This window comes from Cheilinus undulatus, linkage group 22 (assembly GCF_018320785.1).
Source record: "Cheilinus undulatus linkage group 22, ASM1832078v1, whole genome shotgun sequence".
Lineage (NCBI taxonomy): Eukaryota > Metazoa > Chordata > Actinopteri > Labriformes > Labridae > Cheilinus > Cheilinus undulatus.
The window spans coordinates 35,372,878-35,393,297 of record NC_054886.1 but is presented as its reverse complement, the minus strand read 5'-3'; the positions used below and the strand labels follow the sequence as shown (position 1 = coordinate 35,393,297).

Below are 20,420 nucleotides of genomic sequence, written 5' to 3'. Positions count from 1 at the left end.
ATCCTTGGTAATTAGTAATAAAAAATCATTTCAAGCAGTTAGACTGTAATGTGGAAAAAAAATAGACAAAAACTGGATTTCCACTTTCTACTCTTGGTCCAAAATAGCTAGGTATAATAGCTTAGTTCATGCGCATCATTTAGCAAGCTTTAGGTAGCATTATTTAGCTAGCTATTTTGTTGACTAAAATGCTGACTAAAAAGACTAAATAACTATGCCAAATACAGCTTAGCCAGTATTATGGTAAACCTCATCACTTACCAATAGGGGATGAGCCTTAAACCATGGCAATAACTTCTGTGGCCTGGTAGATTTTTCTCCTCCTTGAAGCAGCTGCCATCTTGACAAGCTTGTACAATTGCCTAAGTCACATTGTCTTTTGACTTAGGCAGAAATAAAACTGCCTAAGTCACACTCCTGACATAGGCAATATGCTGAAGGTGTAAAATCACATGATCTGTTAAACTGAGGATGTAGACGATTTTACCAGAGGTGGGCAGCATCATAAGGAGTTGATTTATTCCAAATAAAATCATTTTTGTCAAAATGACTTAGGCAATTATTCTAAGAAGGCAACGATATAATTGGTCAGATAGTCATGATTACATGTCTTTTGCTCTAGTTGGTGAGTTTGGTGTTGTTGTTTTTTTTTTGTAGGTGCTGCCATTTTAGTTGTAAATATTGCTATTGCTTTCATTCATATTTTCTGAAACATTCCAGTACATTTCTGCCAAGGGTGTGCCTTTTTAATTCTTACTTCAACATTTGACAAACAAATTGTGATATTTTTACTCCATTTTTGACATAACTAGAATATTTTCTTCTAACATAATGGTTAGCAAACTAAACAAAATAAATAACCTCCTCCTAACACAACTCTCTTTGTAGATGCATAAATTAGAAGATTTGGTCAACCTCTCAGTGATTCAGATGAGAGTATTGTGGAAGACACCGATTATGAGGATTCTATAAAGGATTATTCTGATGTGCAATCAGACATTGAAGTTGTTCCAAAGCTGAGAAGGGCAAAAGCATTCAGGTATGACCCTGACACTTTAAATGCCAATAACTAAGTGACAGACCTTTCCTCTAAATCTGTCAACTGTCATTTATTTTGATGGTTAGTGAAAAGGCTGACCACACACTCTTTTACAGATGAGAAAAGTATCCAAATATTCTGATGCCCTCTACAATTCAAGTGATGACATTACAGAGGACACATCTACTTGGTCTAAGTCTGAGATGGCTTCACAAAGGCCAAAGAGAGGCTGCGTCCATCCTGTAAGTCTCCTAGCTACTTTTTCTGGGTAATCACTTTGAGGATCGTGCCCCCCAAACTTAAAACAGAGTTCCCTTACTGAAGTTCCAGACATGCTTATGGATGATGCAGTCTTAAAGACTATCATCAATGAGCATGTCTATTGCTCTTGTGAGTTTAATGTTTGAAGGTATTTTTATTCAATTTTTTAAGTTATTAATGTTATCTACCTAATATTGTAGTAGATTTGTGTTTTTTTTTTATAATATAAACTTATAAGTCAATTCTTTTTAAATTTGGCTTCCTTAGTCTGATGTAACGTAACAGCGTTTCTCTTAATATGTGAATTTTCTTGACTGAAAGCACCCTGAATTTTACTCATACCACTCTGAATGAACATAATTTTAACACATATTAAACTGCCTAGACAGTTATACATTTTAATCATATTTGGTATAAGGGAGGGAGGAGGTTGAGTTATTAATTTAGGTTTTCTTTTTCTTCTCAAGATGCAAAAGATTCTTGTAGGATCAGATGCCTCAAGTGCAGATAGTGGAGGAGTATATTCCAGGTCCCATGGAGGAGAGCACAGACAGTGACTGCAGCTTGGAAATACCCATGGCAAATAAGAATATGAAAAAAGTATCTACTATTCCAAAAAGATGCAAGTCTTCCAGTAAGGATAGGTTCAAGTCTTCCAGTCAGAGCCAGTTCAAGTCCTCCAGCCAGAGCCAGTTTGAGTCCTCCAGTCAGAGCCAGTTCAAGTCCTCCAGTCAGAGCCAGTTTGAGTCCTCCAGCCAGAGCCAGTTTGAGTCCTCCAGTCAGAGCCAGTTCAAGTCCTCCAGTCAGAGCCAGTTCAAGTCCTCCAGCCAGAGCCAGTTTGAGTCCTCCAGTCAGAGCCAGTTTGAGTCCTCCAGTCAGAGCCAGTTCAAGTCCTCCAGCCAGAGCCAGTTTGAGTCCTCCAGCCAGAGCCAGTTTGAATCCTCCAGTCAGAGGGGGTTTGAGTCTTCCAGTCAGAGCAGCAGCTTTGAAACAAACAATGGTCCTGCTGAAAGCACTTGTATGAATGAAGAGAAGGTGGGGCAAACATGTACTGATGAGCATGAGCTTGAAAACCATGAAAACAATGCATCTGTCTATGTTAATCCAGTTTTGAAGAAGGAGGATGGTTCAAGACGGTATAACAAGAAGCATCACTGCTTTTATTGTAAAAAAGTAGTTCAAAAAATGTCAAGACATTTGTTACGTAGCCACAATGATGAAATTGACGTTTCAAAAGCATTCAGTTTTCCAAAAAACTCAAAAGAAAGACGACTGCACTTAGATTTAATCAGAAACAAAGGAAACTTTGAACATAACACTGAAGTTTTGGAGAGCCAGAAAGGAAAGCTAATACCATTCAAGCAGCCAAAGAAAAAGACTGAGGGACAAAAATTTCTACATTGTGTGTACTGCTATGGACTGTTTACAAAACGAGTCATGTGGCGACATTTTCAGGTTTGCAAATTCAAGCCTCAGGACAAGACATCTAAACCAGGTAAAACAAGGATCCAGACACTGTGTGCTTTTGCTGAACCAGCTCCTCCTGGATTTAGTGATGCATACTGGAAGTTCTTGAATGATATGAATCAAGACGAGATTGCAATAGCTGTAAAGAAAGACCGCTACCTTCTGGAGTACGGCTACAGACTGTTCAAGAAGAACGAAAGGGTAATCAGCCAACACCAGCATATTCGACAAAAGCTGAGGGAGCTTGGCAGGCTGATACTGGCAGCAAAAAAAGTTGCACCAGCGAAGACTATAAAAGAACTTATAAAACCTGAAAAGTATGTTCATGTTGTCACTGCTGCAAGATGCTTAGCTGGATTCAGTGATGAAACAGGCAAATATAAATGTCCATCACTGGCTCGCAAAGTTGGACACAGCTTGCTTGCTTTGGCCATGTTTAAGAAGTCTGAAGGATTGAAGGCTAGAGATAAAGAAACAGTCCAAGACGCTGAGGAATTTGCACAGCTATACCAAGAAAGCTGGAAATTTGACATTGCAAGCCAAGCACTGATTCAGCTCGACCAGTCGAAGTGGAATTCTCCTCAACTCTTACCATTCACACAGGATGTCCAAAGTCTTCATGCCCAGTTGTCTGAAAAACAACAGCAACACTTAGATGCCCTGAAAGAAGAGGTTTCCCCCTCAAACTGGAAAGACCTGGCAAAAGTGACGCTGGCACAAGTTATCCTCTTCAACCGACGGAGAGAAGGAGAGGTATCCAAAATGCCCTTGTCTGTGTACTTGTCAAGAGACCTATCAGAAACGCATGAAGATGTTAACTTGGCCCTTACAGAACTTGAGCAGAAGCTTTGCAAACATTTTGTCCGGATAACCATTGTTGGAAAGAGAGGAAGGAAAGTTCCTGTTCTCCTCACTCCACTCATGAGGGAATCTCTTGATACTCTGGTTGAGAAGCGAGAAGAATGTGGGGTACTGACTGAAAATGGTTTCTTGTTTGCATTGCCTCATTCTGTCCACCACCTCAGGGGTTCTGACTGCATAAGACAGTTAGTGCATGAATGTAGTGATATCAAAAATCCCAAAGCTCTGACCTCAACAAAACTCAGGAAGCACATTGCAACACTCTCTACTGTTCTAAATCTGAAGAACACAGAACTTGACCAGCTGGCAGATTTCCTTGGGCATAACATTGATGTACACAGAAAGCACTACCGCCTTCCAGAGGACCCTCCAGCTCGCCAAAATAAGCAAAGTTCTTCTGGCATTGGAGCAGGGAAAGCTAGGCAAATACAAAGGAAAGAGCTTGGATGAAATTCACATCGATCAAAATGGTACTTAGTTATATATTAATAATAATATATATTTATAATTATTTTATTTTTTTTTTTTTTTTTGAATGGAAAGAGGTTTGAACAGGGCAAGTTTGTAGTGGTTAGAGTTTGACTATAACGGCACAATTTAAATTTAACTGTTTATTTAATCAGTCTAGCTGTTTATGTTCCCCTTGTTGTACTCTTGATTGTCAGAGGTGGATCACTACACTTTCAGCTGTCCAGCTCATTCATACAGTATTTTGTCAATTCACGTTTCAGAGACTGTTGAAATTGAAGCTTGTTCACAAGAGGACATGGAAGGTATGTGTGAGGCATTTTTGACACTGGTTATGAATTATCAGTCATTTGATTAGAATGTTTGGGTCTATATCTTCTTTGGCTATACAATGACAGCAGGTTCCCCTACTTAATGTCAATTATTGGGAATGCACATTTGGAAATAGGGAAAAGAGATGATATCACACAACATTTAGAGCTTTAACATATTTGGTGACTTTATAGACTCACCCTATATACTAAATTATCATGAAGAAAAGGATCAAATGCAGTCAGCTTACTGAAAGCTAGTTCTGTCTTGTTTATTTATTTTAACTTTTTTCTGTTGCCAGATGCCAGCATGGCAGAAGGCCAGGGGTCGGAAGATGAGACCATCATCACGTCATTACAAGAAAGGACTTTTGCCCAAAACCAAAGGAGGGAGTTTGCGAAAAAGAGAGGTAAGCTTCTTGAATTTATTCATGGGGAACAAGAGGAACTTGGTTCGTACAGTTTACAGATAAAACAAATTCAACAAACACAAACCAGTTATCACTTAGGTCATCTATGGAATATGTTGTGTTTGTAAAATTCTTAAAGGACCTTAAATAACTCTTTATTCATAAATTTAAAAAAATGCACATTTCTACAACAGCCCTCTTAATGGTGCAGAAGTAGGTGCAAAGGTTATTGTGTTGTTAGCAGGGGGGCTTAAGGGTAGAGGGAAGAAATCCTTTTAGTCTGAGTGACAAGGAACTATATAGATGCACAGAGTACATGGGGGGCCTAGTGGGTGTTAGGTATGTGTTTCCTACTGCAATTTATGAGGTCTTCCTGTAAGTCTCTTGTGGATGCTGCAGAGAGGCTCCTGTCCCTGTCTGATGTTCATAGTCCTCACAATCTTGTTCAAGGGTTTCAGTTCAGCACTTGTTGCTCCAAACCACACTGGGTTGTTAAAGGGTTGGTAAAGGTTCCACAAAGCATCCATGAAAAGCTCAGAATACTTTTGACTGGCCCAAAACTCTTTACTGAAACTGAAATCATTTACTGCTGCTCTTCAAAATAAGCTTGTCGTTGATTTGGTTGCCAAGATATCTACATACATACACTCTTAAAAATGCTTAGTTTTATAGCTTTTTACCTTCAGTGTCAGTTATAGTCGAGCTCCAAAAAGGCATCTGCTTATATTGTCAGGCACAGGGCTTTATTCACGTGTATTCTCTTGAGCACCCCCTCAATATCCCTTGGTTGAAAACTCTACAAATATCAGTGTAAGCAGGCACATTGTACACGAGGTTGGTACTCAGTTCCTCCCACTCCAGTTCGAAGCTGCGCGTATGTTGGACTTCGGTGTTTGGAAAGCCAGTATGTCTTCACACCTTTCAAGACATCCCTGGTTTTGGTCTCTTGCAAACCTTTGTCTTAAAATTCCTGTATTATTTCATTATTTAGCCTGCCTTAAATAAGTTCAGCCTCAGTCCTGTGTCCTGAAGCAAAGGCTAATTTTTTTTGTGTCTTTCAAATTGTTAGTGGTCCTGGATTCTTATCATCATCACTTTTAATACAATAACCCTGTGTTTACAAAGATAATATGATTTGTGAGAACATCAATAGCTTCCTCCACACTTGTCTGAGAGATGAGCACTTCCCAGTCAGTGCAATCATTGTCTTGCAAGGTCTCAGTGGCCTCCTCATTGCATGGTTCCTTTTTAAAAATGGCCTTTCTTTGTACCCAGTTGCTGGCATTACAGAGACACAGGAGTCAGAAGATGCGGACAGTGTGACGCCACTGCCAGACAGCACATCTGCAGCATCTGCCCAAAACCAGAGAAGCTCTGCAAAAACTAGAGGTGAGCTAAGAAGAATCAGGCAGGTTAATGGACAAATTCTGCCTGTTTATCTGTTAAAGACACAGGCACCATGTACAAATTATATGAAATCTTTACTCTCTATTACTACAATTTTATAGTTGTCGCAATGACAAAATGAGGTATGCATGACAGACAAAAATGCAGCCAGCTTACCAAGAGCTACTTCATATTCATATTTTAGTCTATAGCTGTCTTGTAACTATTTTCTCTGACCAGATGGCAGTATACCAGAAGCTCAGGAATCAGAAGATGAGGCCAGCACCGCATCACTACAAGAGAGGACCTCTACAGCGTCTGCCCAAAACCAGACAAGGTTTTCAAAAAAGAGAGGTACGTTAAGAACACGGCAGGTTATTTGACTGTGCGACATTTAATATGCAACTTCAGTGCCTAGTGTGTAGTAAGCTAGATAGATGGAGTACAGTGAAAAAGCTAACTTCTATCAGACCAAGTTAGCCTGTAACTATCTGTTGCAATCAGAGGTGCAGGAACTATATCCACTAAATTTAATTCTCAACAAAATATGTTGTTTTTTTTAATAACTCTGACATGTTTTCCAATGAAATAATTGATCATAATTTCCTTTTCACTGCAAAAGTCAGCAAATTCATCAGAATAGTGTATGAACAGATATGCAAACCCACAAACTCTGTGTTAACAGGAAAAAACGCATTTAAATTTCATGTAGTTGCGGATTGTGAATGTGATTGTGATTTATAGACAAGCTTGAAGCTCTGGTATCTGCATCATGGTATCACAGAGGCTACATGGCTTTCTATTACATGATCAAGTTTTAAGGCTGTGAAAACCACAGGTGAGGGAGGAATATCCTAAATATGCATATATTTAAAGCTGGGAGAACTGTGGTGAGTTGTGGGATAACATTTTTATTAATTATCTGTAAAATCCTCCATCTTGAAAAATAAAAACAGCTTTGAACATTTTGTTCCCAAGTTTTTAACTGATATTAAGAATCTCTGAATCAAGGAAAATAATAATAAATAAAAGCTCACTAAATGTCACCATCTTGGACATGCCCAATGTAATAAAATGTTGTTAGACATGTTAAACTTATTGGATTTACAGTTATCTCTACCTGATGCAGTAAAAAGAAATACACAAATTAGCTTCACTTTCAGAAAATAAATAATAAATTCACTTGATGACTCCTATTAATATATATGATCTGCATGCTTTGGGGAAATTCTCTGTTGAGTCTCTGTTAGTCTGGTATTTGCAGTCTCATCTTTGTTGTGCTTTAAGTAACTAAAGCACATGGCTGTAAGTCAGATTAAAAAACCAGTTACAGGAGTTTAAAACCAGAGATCCCTCAGCTACATTCTAACTAGGAGCCATAGATCTGGAAACATGTTTGTAATCACTTTAACCTGGACAACATCATTTTATCAGTCTAATTTCTTCTGATATTTAACACAGTATAGCTTACTTAAGGCCTACTCAGTTTACCTGCCCCACCTGTGCTGAATTTCATTTTGTTTTATTTCAGTGTTTATTTTTTTTAGTAATAAAGGCAAGCACTTCAATACAAACTAGCAAAAAGCAATATAATAAATGCAAAGGAGCAGAAAGAAGAATAAGCTTATATGATCAGCCCCTTTTACCAGACAGTAATTAACAATGTAGATAATAAAACACAAAAACTTTAAATCAAATAGCTGCAGGGCCAAAGAAGCCCTCACTTCCCTCTATAAGAAACATGGATTCAACCTACACTTTATCTGGAAAAGAAGGTAAAAAAAAATGAATCCAAAAATACTACAGAGACAGAACCAAACTTTGCTTCAAGATCTCATCAGATCTTCTTAACATGATGGTTTTTATTCTAATTTTAAAGATGAAGTTTGATTTAGTTTCTTTGGTTTCTCTGTCCAGCTTGTTCCATAAACTGACTCCTCTCACAGAGATGATTAAATAAATAAGGAAAGATAGGTCATCATGTATTTGGTCTCAGTTAACAAATTTCCAATCTTGATTCAAAGCTAGCACCCATATACGTATACATATACACAAGTACATATGCATATACACACTAGGGATGTAACGATAACTGGTATAACGATAACCTGACATGCCAGATGGATGTGTGAAACACAGCTTCAATAGGAAACGTCTGAGAAAAGGCAGAGGAGTTGAAAAAAACTCGGAGTGTGATTGGATGAACGCTCTGTCTGTCGATCTCTACGGGCCAGTAAGAGAAACAAAACACGTGACGTAGCAGTTATCAAGCTGCGCGTGTGCAGCTACTAAGGATTAACGCGAAACATGGCGACTGTAGTCATGTAAGTACTCGACTTTTGTCGTTTTTTAAAAGAAACAACTCACTGCTGTTCTTTGTTCTTCTTTTAACAAAGAAATGTCAAGTTCTGATAAACTGGCGCTTTAGCAGCATCCACGCTAATCTCTTCCTCCATAACTGCACCAGCTCTTGCTGCTGCTTGTTAACGTCACGACTCTGCTGCGCCTGAAAGCACTGCCCCTTGTCGCTGATTGGTCCTGTCACTTTTTAATCGGGCCCAAACGTTTCAGATGGGTGCTTAACAAGATGGATTCACCAGTGAAAAACAAGGAAACGGGCGTGTCCATCTGCTTTGCAAGGTTAGTATAACGATAAACCGTGATAAAATTTGTGACGGTTATTGTTACCATTTCAAATTTTAATTATCGTCAAAACTGTGTTTGATTACCACACTTTAAAAACTCACAGTGATACTGCTTAATTCATGGAGAAGCAGCAGCTCTCTCAGAAGCGGGTGTGCATGTGCAGTTTGAACAGACACTGCTCTGCAGATTATAATTCATACTATTACATTTGCTTTTCCCTTATTTACAGAGTGGGCATGCAGCAGTACTTTCTGAACATTTTGAGCACAGTTCAACAATGCGATGATAATGATAACCATGATAGTTTTGGTCACAATAACTGTGATATGAAATTTTCATATCGTTACATCCCTAATACACACAGGTGTGCATACCAACACATAGACACATGTGCCTACATGTAGGTACATATAAAACAAAATAAACAAGTGAATAGAGGCAAAACAACTCGTAATTGAGCAAGTGGGCTAATCTCATTTCATTCATCCTTCAACAGGATAAATACCCTGCATTCAATTAGTAGTAAGTACAGACATAGAGGAGTCACGTTGATAGTTTGAGATAGTTAATTATAGGTCTCCATCTTTTCAAAAAAAAAAAATCAAATTCAATTGTGTTTTAGCTGTTATTTTTTTCCATTGATTATATGGACACTATCTTTTTATGCCATTGTTGTATTGTGGGAGGGTGTGGGTTACGCCAAGATAAGGTGATCATCTTCCATGCAATCAGTAAGAGTGTATGCAATACATAATTTTTCTGATTATTTACCAATCCCACTAGGGTCAAGCCTATAATATAGTACCTAGGGTCTAGGGTTAAATCAATGCCTAAGATGGATAGTATCTCTGAGTGGATACTTTGCAAACAAGATTTCAATCTTAAGAACTTCCAGAAGATATGTGTATGGTCTCCAATTTGATCCCTCCAACATAAATTTGTTATTCTTTGATCATATTTAGAAACAATATTGGCTGTTCTAAAAAATCTTATTAACAGTTTCCAACTAAATTTTTTTCCAGGCTGGGCTGTTGGTGATTTTATGGGTTCTCTCACACACCTCCTCCAAGTCTTTTTCCTCAATAATCGCATTTCATTCCGGTTCCTATTTCTCCTTAATTTCTGAAGTATTCCCTGTTATAAAAGATTGCAAACATTTATACACTTTTGATATTATTTTAACGCTGTCCTTCTCTAAGATGGAACTAATTCATTTTGATTCCAGTGGGGCCGGTGTTTTTCTTAATGCATCCCAATCTTTATGTGACATGAGATAGCTTCTGACTTGTAAATATTTGAAATGGTCCTTATGGCTGAGCCCATATTTATCTTTCAAATAATTTAATATTACACCCTTCAAATAGCTGATGGATTGCAATGATCCCTTTCTTTGCCCTGCCCTGAAAAACCAGGTCCATCCTATTCGGCAGAAAAGGTGCATGAGAGCTAGAGCTTTCTTCTAGTTCTGCGTCCTGTTTTGACGCAAAAAGCTATCGATACTGGGGTGGCTATTGTGTACCCTTGAAAACATACTCTGTTTGGTTTCCATACATGTGAATGTAAAACATTTTATTGTGAAATATTTTAAACATGTCTGCCATCACATAAAACACACACAAAAAAACAACCCTAAGTGCCCTCTTTGATAAAAAGACCTCCAAAAAACCATTGGGATGACTAAGAAAATATACAAAATATACAGACTCCTTAATATTAGTTATGTCAGCCCAACCCTGCTGTACTTTGGGCAGAAAATTCAATTTCTCTGTGGTGCACAATGAGTAAAAATGCAACAAACCATCACTTAAAAAGTCTGTCATGTTGCTGGGTGGGCATCGCTCTTCTGCATGCTCGCTGTGGCTTCCTGAGGTATTGTCCTCTCACCAGGTCTATTCTCATTTACCGGTTTATAGCATTCCACCCTCCACCTAAAATAAGATGAGGGGAGTCTGGATTTTGCCCTGAAACTTAACATTATTCTTTAATGTCTCTATTACAACAAATGTCTCACCATGTGATCTCAAGTGCTCACCAATGTGTGTGTCTGGGGACCTTGAAGCGAGTTAAGGAACCGTAGTCATAATGAAGGTGGTTCTTGTGCCCTTCTGAATGATTGTTGGTACCTGCATGGATTGATTGATGAGCCAAAGATTTTCCTCGTACCTTCTGTATTGTCCATCCTAAATACTGCTGATCCCTCTCAAGTAAGTCCTGGTCAGAAACCTCCTTGTTGATCTCCAGTTCAGTCGGAGTTGGCTGGGCCTCCCCGATAGAGCGAAGATCCTTGTACCAGAGTCCAAAAAAAGTTAAAGCAGGGCTGGGTGAAGGCAGTGTGCCTTGATGTCTTTCCTCTTCAACATTTTGATCACCTCTCTAAATGTTTTTCTTTCTTTGAACTTCCACTGAGTAGTTGTGATCAAAGTAGACATTCAGACTCTGGAACCGGATGGTCCACTGCTCCCAAGCCTGCGGTAATATTGTTTGTTTTACTCTGTAGTCAGTAAAACGTATGATTACCAGTCGTGGAGGGCACTCAGCCCCTCTGCATTGTTGCAGCTGATCTGTGAGCTCTCACTATGTTGATGTCGAGATTGTCAGGGAGTTTTAATGAGGAAAGTAAAAAGTCAACTAGAAATGCGTGGATGTTTTCTCTTTCCGCAGATTCTCTGTTGGAAAATTCTGATATTATTGCATCTCTGAGCACTGTCCAAATGATTGATGTTAGCTGTTATACTAGCCTCCTTTCTGAGCAGGTGTGCCAATGTCCTCTCCTGCTGTGTGCTCCTGTCCTCCGTCTCACTCACCCTTTGCTTCGTTGGGGTGATTCTTTCATTCAGCATATCAATTCTCTGTTTTATCGCACTCACCAATGATTCGAGTCTTTCGAGTGAGGCTTTAGTGTCTTTGAAAGAGTGGTTATTCTCTTGTTGGAGGCTCCTTAGTTCGGTTAGCATCTCCAATACTCCACTAGCATGCTTGTTAGTCTCCTGTGGGGATGAATGCTGTTGCAGTGCTGCTGGCGTCGCTGCCTCTGGTCTGACTCTTGGATCTCTTAAATGCTCACGCCGCGTTCGTTTTGTTCGGGTTTTATTGTTGTTGTGTTTAAGTATTCTGTTAATTTGCTCTGACTCTGTAGTCTGGTTTCCATTTGTTGAAGTATAATAGGGCTATTTAACTTCTCGGGCCCGGCAGAGTGGAGTAAGTAACTCAGGCATTGGATGTGAGGTCACCAGAAGTTGACTAGTAGCACTAGACCCTGGCAACACATCACTCCGACCCTCATCCACCTCCACTGGCTCCCTATCAAGTCCCGTATCAACTACAAAGTCCTCCTCCTCACATACAAATCTCTCCATGCTCTGGCTCCCCAGTACCTTTCTGATCTCCTCCATCCATACACACCATTCCACAACCTTCGATCTTCAGACACCGGCTTACTTTCCATGCCCAAAACCAAACTCCGAACCTATGGAGACAGAGCCTTCAGTGCTGCAGCCCCCACCCTCTGGAACACTCTTCCTGCAGACATTCGTAGCGCTCCATCTCTGGACATTTTCAAAAAACGTCTCAAGCACCACCTGTTCACCACAGCCTACAGTCTTCACTAAACCACCCTTACACTCATCCTACCTTCACATAGTTTGTCCATGTCTATGTGTTCCTGTAAAGCGTCCTTGGGTTTCTTGAAAGGCGCTATATAAATTCAAGATATTATTATTATTATAGTATATATAGCTTTTTTATTATACTGTTTATTATTCCCCATGTAGCTAGTATTTTTATTGTTTTCTTATTATCCATACTAACTTATTTTTATATTTCTTATGCCTATTTTCTGCCTCTTTTGTTATTATTTTTAAAAAGAATCTAAATAACTTTTTTTTCTTTTTTTGAAAGAGTTTTTCAATCCTTATGCCATCACTTGTTTGTCAGTCACATTCTTCTGGGCAAGACATTGGATTTTACAGTTTTTTTCATATAAACCTATCGATATTTCCAAAAATGTCCAATTTCTGTTTTTTTAGGTCCTCATTTAATGTCATCAGTGCTGCTTGTGACCTGTTTCTTTTTGAATATCTCCTTTTTGATTTCTATATCAGTACAGTCATGGTTTTTATAAACAGCAAAGAGAGGCAGATGGTCACTCATATCTGTCATCAGTATCCCACACTCCACTTTGTCTGCTGTTGTATTTGTAAAAATATTATCTATAACAGCTGCACTCTGTGATGTAATTCTTGTTGGTTATGTAATTACTGGAAAAAGACTCAAACTTAACATTGAATTTATGAAGTCAGTTGATGACCTCAAATCACAAGGATTTTCTAGATCAATATTAAGTCCTCATATAGAAAAACAGCCTTATTATAAGTTCTGTCAAACATCTCCATAATTAGATCTATAAATGACTCTACACAGGTACCTGCTGCTCTGTAGACGCAACTGTAACTCATGTGTGGGGGACCAGGTTAAGTCTTTCTGGGCAAGTGGGCAAATTATGTTTTGCGCATGGCAGTGGAAACACTGCACACCCAGTAGGTGAACAGTGACATGGGATTAACTTGGGTCCCTTTAAGATGCTGTGTCTATTTGATGAATTATTTCATGGATTAATTATGTGACTTTTGTAGTAACAGGGAAATGAAGGACATCAGTTTGATAAAGGGGACATGTCAGAAGTTTTGAAAAAAAAACAAGAATTTGTTCTGTTGTAACCCTGGTAGGAGTACAACAAAAACTGAAGCCTTTTTGGTCTGCATATGAATGAACAATACTCTGCATTTTGAACATTTATTAGCACATAGTGGGGTGGATAATATTCGAAATCTGGGCTTGATTAAGCCATTGATAAGCTATTTAAAGCCCTCCGTCACCTGGCCTTTAATAGATTTTAGTTCTGTGACACCTAGGGGGTTGTGTGTGCAAGAGGTATTTAGTTAAAGGTGCAGTGTGTAATATTTAGCCTATTAGCATTTAGCAAAACAAGCTTGGTTAAAATGAAACATAACATTTATAAGTAGATTGATCTAAATTAGTGCTGACATCTGATAACACATTTTTTAAATTTATGTTTTAAATTAACTCAGAATAAGCCTTTTATTCATACATAGGGAGGGTCCCCTCCAAGGACGCTGCCATCTTGGATTTTTGCATTTTGCCTGTTTCTATGGCACCATAGAAGGAACCAAATAACAGTTAAGCATGTATTGATTTTTAAACTTCACTTGTTTCCACAGTTATCACCAGAGAAATGAGCATCACACTCCAGAATTGACTGTTAGATGTTGATAGTCCCATTTTTACACACCTTTAATGGTTGGTAAAACTATGTATTTTTCCTGACTGTGGGACAGTCCTGTATGGTCTCAACCAAGTCAGTACTTCATTGGATGACCAATGGAATCAATCTGATAGTGTTTCAGTTCTAGTTAGAAGTTAAAGTTCTTACAACTCTGTAACTTGTCCTTTTCATGCCCATTTAGGTAAACAAACTGTTGTTAAAAGAACCTGGACACCAGAGGAATGTGCTGCAGTAGAACGCCATTTAAAGAAATTCATTCTGATGAACCAAGTCCCAGGGAAGGAGGACTGTCAGCGCTGCATCTCTGCAGAACCTCAAGCCCTGAAGAGTCGAGACTGGAGGGCAGTGAAGTACTTTGTTAAAAATCGAATTGCTTCTCTGCGAAGAAAGTTAGAGTGAAAGTGTTTCTCTGTACAGGGTAAAAGATAGGCTTGTAGGAGGAAGTGCTATAATATTTGAGATAGCCCTACTGGAGGCAGAACAGAACGAAAATGTTTTTATATTCTCTGAAGTCTCATATATATAAAATAGATTCTTGCATTATAACGTACACTGAGCTCAGGTGCATCAACTTCCCACTCAGTCTGACTATTTATTTCTGAAATTATTCAGTGAATGTGCTGCAGTATTCATAAATATAACCACTTTACATTAAAATGTTTATTCCAGAATCTACTTAATATATCTGAGACTGTAGAGCATCTGAAAACATGTTTGTGCTCTGTTTTACCTCCAGTAAGGGCATCTGAAATACTAAAGCTGTCAAAGTTGCCAATGTTATCATGTTTTTATGTTATTATATTTTGTTCTTATCAACACAAGGAGCTGTCAGACTGCTTTCCTGTAATCAAAGCTCACAGTAATAATCAGCAGTTGATTCATGTTCAGCAGGTGATTGTTTTTTGATCATCACTGCCCTGTCTACCCAATGTGAGGAGAGAAGATGCAGGATGTAAACCTCTGATGCAGCCTTGCAGTATTTTGTTAATAAAAAACCTATAGAAACAACTGATATCTCCATCTAGTTTTTGGTCCCTGCAAAGGTAGAAGGACTAGAAATATCTGTGTGTGTGTGGAAGTGGATCCCACAAGTGACAAATGCTAGAAACGTGTCCCATAAGTGACCAAAAAAACTAGCACAGAGAAAAAAAGTTTAGAATATGGCTAACCTAAAGTGATTGAAAATTTTGTTGATTTTTTTTAAGCTTGCCTGATTTTTTACAGAGGTCTAAAAAATTAGCACAGGAAAAAAGTTTAGAATATGGCTAACCTAAAGTGACTGAAAATTTTGTTATTTTTTTTTAAGCTTGCCTGATTTTTTTACAGTGGTCTGGGACCAAAGGAAAGGGTGGGCCCCACAATTGGGTAAAAAACGTGGGGCCCCGCAAAGTGACAAATACGAGTAGGGGTGTGTGTGTGTGTGTGTGTGTGTGTGTGTGTGAGAAGAGTACCGGCAGACAGTTGGCGTCGTCTTTGCCACACATTTTGATCCTGCAGTGCATGTAGACGCCGTCGTTACTTTTGGGGAACTTGAACACCTTAAAGGAGAAAAGGCTGGACGTCCCTTTCCCGTTTCCCTCCAATATCATCGAGTCGTCTTTGGGGTTTTTACACCTGTTCATGGACAAAACGGGACATAAAAAGGCAAATCAAACTGGTTAAGAGTGGTAAAACATAGGAGAAAAGATGGCAAAAATGGGTTTAACTTGGAATAATGGGGAATAAAGGTTAGATTTTATCAATAAAGAGTGGTAAAAAGAGCTGAAAAAGTAGCATTAATGGGTTGTAATTAGAATAATGGGGAATAAAGGTTAGACTTTATCAATAAAGAGTGGTAAAAAGAGCTGAAAAAGTAGCATTAATGGGTTTTAAATAGAATAATGGAGGATAAAGGTTAGACTTTATCAATAAAGAGTGGTAAAAAGAGCTGAAAAAGTAGCATTAATGGGTTTTAAATAGAATAATGGAGGATAAAGGTTAGATTTTATCAATAGAGTGGTAAAAAGAGGTGAAAAAGTAGCATTAATGGGTTTTAATTCGAATAATGGGGACTAAAGGTTAGATTTTATCAATAAAGAGTGGTAAAAAGAGGTGAAAAAGTAGCATTAATGGGTTTTAAATAGAATAATGGGGAATAAAGCTTAGATTTTATCAATAAAGAGTGGTAAAAAGAGGTGAAAAAGTAGCAAAAGTGGGTTTTAATTCGAATAATGGGGACTAAAGGTTAGATTTTATCAATAAAGAGTGGTAAAAAGATGTGAAAAAGTAGCATTAATGGGTTGTAAATAGAATAATGGGGAATAAAGCTTAGATTTTATCAATAAAGAGTGGTAAAAAGAGGTGAAAAAGTAGCAAAAGTGGGGAAAAAGGTTAAATTTTTAATAAAAAGAGTGGTTAAAAGAGGTGAAAAAGACAACAAAAATGGGTTTTACATGGAATAATGTGGGAGAAAGGTTACATTTTTATTAAAAAAAAGAGTGGTAAAAAAAAGTGAAATAACAGCCAAAATGGGGAGGAATGGGGAGAAGTGACAAAAATGGGTTTTAAATGGAATAATTGGGAATAAAGGTTAGAGTTTATCAGAAAAGAGTGGTAAAAAGAGGTGAAAAAGTAGCAAAAATGGGTTTTAAATGGAATACTGGGGAATAAAGTTTAGATTTTATAAAAAAAAAAAACTGTGGTAAAAAGAGGTGAAAAAGCAGCAAAAATAGAATTTACATGGAAAAAGGTAAAATATTAATAAAAAAAGAGTGGTAAAAAGAGGTGAAAACAGGAAAAAGGGACTGATGTGGCTTAAAGGAGTGGCAAAAAGAAGGAGCAAAAACAGGAAACAATGGGCTTAAAATTGGTCCAATTTGACAAAAAGTGGCAAAAAGAAATTCCAAAATGGCCAAAAAGCAGCAGAAGTTTGTTAAACGTGGCTAAAAGAAGTTGGAGAACAAGCCAGTCCTGGAAAAAAGGGCCTGAAAGTGATAGATTAACATCAGAGAAACCAGACTGCTGATGGTTCAGGACACCACAGGCTCTGGTTTTGTCTCACCCGTTCTGGATCAGGTAGTATTTGGGATCCGCCTCAGCGTTTTTGACTTTGGTGGCCCAGCAGGAGTTGATGAACACAGCGATTGAATTAGCATCCAGTCCCGTACTCTGGAGGGAGATCCAGATCCTCTGGTTCAGTTCCACTGAGCCCACGGGGGTCTTTAGGGCCTCGTCGGCGTAGGCCTTCAGGGTGATCTCATATTTCCAGGATCCAGACTCAACCTCGGTGGTCAAAGATTCACTAAACTCACAAAGACAGAAAGGTCATCACTGTAGACTCAGAATAACGCCAGGAAACCGTCCAATCAGAGCCGCCCTCTACCTGCCACCTGTGACTTTGAACGTCATGGTGTTCATCTCCGGCTGGACGAAGTTGCAGGAGAAGTCGATGTTGACCGGGGCCTGGCGAACGATGAGCTCACCGCTGCCTGCCGCCTGGATGGTGTTCTTGTAGAACACTTCTTTGTCCGTGTCCTGCAGGGTCACATGGATTCAGACATTACTCAGGGTCCTGGTCTAGTCTTAGACTCCTGTGGCCTAGGGTCTATAAGTGATGAAGCCTCACCCAGACCCAGGACAGATCAGGGAGAGAACCCACCGTCACTTTGGTCCCACACATTTTGGCTTTGTTGAAGCTGAAGGTCACCACACCGTCTTTCAGCTCGCCCTTGCACGATTGGTCGTTGAGGTGTAAGGTTTGGTAGTCGACGCCTTTCTCCACCAGGAGGCAGTTGATCAGAGTAGCCTTGGCAGAGTTTGGGGCACAGGCGGTGGGATCCCCTGGAGATTAGGAGCACAGACGAGAGTAATCACTGACAAGATTAGAAATATAAAAACACACCTCTGAATCTTCAAACCATGAGGTCCAACCATTCAGGGCTTCTGCTGAGTTTCTAGATGCTCACAAGGCAGAAAGAGCCCGAATCGGCTGACATAATAGGAGGGAGATAGAGCAGATAGAGCCAGAATCAGCTGACATCATAGGAGATAGAGATAGAGCAGATAGAGCCCAGATGAGCTGACATCATAGGAGGGAGATAGAGCCCAAATTAGCTGACATCATAGGAGGGAGACAGAGCAGATAGAGCCAGAATCGGCTAACATCATAGGAGGGAGATAGAGCCCAAATTAGCTGACATCATAGGAGGGAGATAGAGCCCAAATTAGCTGACATCATAGGAGGGAGACAGAGCAGATAGAGCCAGAATCAACTGATATCAGAGGAGATAGAGAAAGAGCAGATAGAGCCAGAATCGGCTAACATCATAGGAGGGAGATAGAGCAGATAGAGCCAGAATCAGCTGACATCATAGGAGGGAGATAGAGCCCAAATCAGCTGACATCATAGGAGGGAGATAGAGCAGATAGAGCCAGAATCGGCTGACATCATAGGAGGGAGATAGAGCAGATAGAGCCAGAATCAGCTGACATCATAGGAGGGAGATAGAGCAGATAGAGCCAGAATCAGCTGACATCATAGGAGGGAGATAGAGCAGATAGAGCCAGAATCAGCTGACATCATAGGAGAGAGATAGAGCCCAAATCAGCTGACATCATAGGAGGGAGATAGAGCAGATAGAGCCAGAATAAGCTGACATCATAGGAGAGATATAGCCCAAATCAGCTGACATCATAGGAGGGAGATAGAGCAGATAGAGCCAGAATCAGCTAACATCATAGGAGGGAGATAGAGCAGATAGAGCCAGAATCAGCTGACATCATAGAAGGGAGATAAAGCAGATAGAGCCTGAATCAGCTGACATCATAAGAGGGTGATAGAGCAGATAGAGCCAGAATCAGCTGACATCATAGGAGGGAGATAGAGCAGATAGAGCAAGAATCAGCTGACATCATAGGAGGGAGATAGAGCAGATAGAGCCAGAATCAGCTGACATCATAGGAAGGAGATAGAGCAGATAGAGCCCAAATCAGCTGACATCATAGGAGGGAGATAGAGCAGATAGAGCCAGAATCAGCTGACATCATTTGAGGGAGATAGAGCAGATAGAGCCAGAATCAGCTGACATCATTTGAGGGAGATAGAGCAGATAGAGCCAGAATCAGCTGACATCATTTGAGGGAGATAGAGCAGATAGAGCCAGAATCAGCTAACATCATTTGAGGAAGATAGAGCAGATAGAGCCAGAATCAGCTGACATCATTTGAGGGAGATAGAGCAGTTTGAGCCAGAATCAGCTGACATCATAGGGGGGAGATAGAGCAGATAGAGCCAGAATCAGCTTTACTATCAGAATATCAGATCCTGTCATTTAACAGGCAGGGCTTTAATAAATGCTGGACCGTGTTGTGTCCACACACCCAGTCCAGTCCAGACCAGGATTTCCTGACCAGCCTGTATGCAGTCTGAACTATCAGATACCAAACCCACACAGATCCCCGTTAATGGTCTAAACATTCAAACCTGGGTTCATCGCCGTCTTACCCATAGAATTCTTCAGTCTGTATGGGGCTGCAAAGATGGACCTGCAGAAGCAGATGAAGCCGTCTTTGTTCTGGTTCTCACCACAGAACTCGTTGGTGTCGCAGACCTTGTCCTGACAGAAGGCCTTAGGGGAGGTGGCTGTGGGAGGAGAACAACGAAGGTGAATACCAGAGGACTCTAGGTCTCTTTAAGACATGGCTGCCCCTGTTGGCAGAGGTGTTTAATAAAGTCGTTCTCTGGACTACATGGACTACGTCTCCTCTTTGTGGGTCTAAAGGAGAAGGAGGTCAGGTCTTACGGCAGCCAGCTGTTGCCCTCCAGCCCTTCACGTCCTCATTGCTGTACAGGCTGCAGGCCCGGGCGTAGGCCTCCAGGTAACTGCAGGGAAGACCGTCAACGGCGGGATATTTGCACAGAGTTTGTTCACAGGCTTTGATGAAGGAGTCCGGGTTGATGTGGGAGTGGCAGCTGGTGAAGGGGGCGTTTTTCAGGATCCCGCAGCTGTTCAACAGAAGAGTCAGAATCAGGACTCAAGCTGATGGCTGAGGAAAAACATGAGCTCAAAGATCTGCTCACCTTTTCTTTATCTTGTTGCAGTCGACAGAAGGGTCTACAGACTCTGTTTGAGAGTCCTTACAGCTAGGGGGCGACAAACAGCAAAGTCTCAGCTTTCTCTCAGAGCGTTCAAGCTTTTATAGGTGCTGAAAACAAAGTTCTGAAAACATGGGCTAGAGCGCACACTGCTGAAAACAGAGACGCACAGTCACATCTACATAGGGACTTATTA

At 39.9% G+C, this 20,420-nt stretch overlaps 1 protein-coding gene across 1 annotated transcript in view; it reads right to left on the bottom strand.

The window, feature by feature from the left end:
• Positions 1–20,420, bottom strand: part of LOC121504403 (alpha-tectorin-like) — a 34,544-nt gene that overhangs the window by 11,889 nt on the left and 2,235 nt on the right. Inside the window, exons 3-9 of the mRNA XM_041779126.1 lie at positions 20,210–20,272; positions 19,932–20,134; positions 19,634–19,771; positions 17,789–17,970; positions 17,513–17,664; positions 17,192–17,431; positions 15,603–15,765 (exon numbers count right to left, since the gene is read on the bottom strand). Of these exons, the coding sequence (XP_041635060.1) occupies positions 15,603–15,765; positions 17,192–17,431; positions 17,513–17,664; positions 17,789–17,970; positions 19,634–19,771; positions 19,932–20,134; positions 20,210–20,272 (1,141 nt within the window). The remainder of the gene's footprint in view (positions 1–15,602; positions 15,766–17,191; positions 17,432–17,512; positions 17,665–17,788; positions 17,971–19,633; positions 19,772–19,931; positions 20,135–20,209; positions 20,273–20,420) is intronic.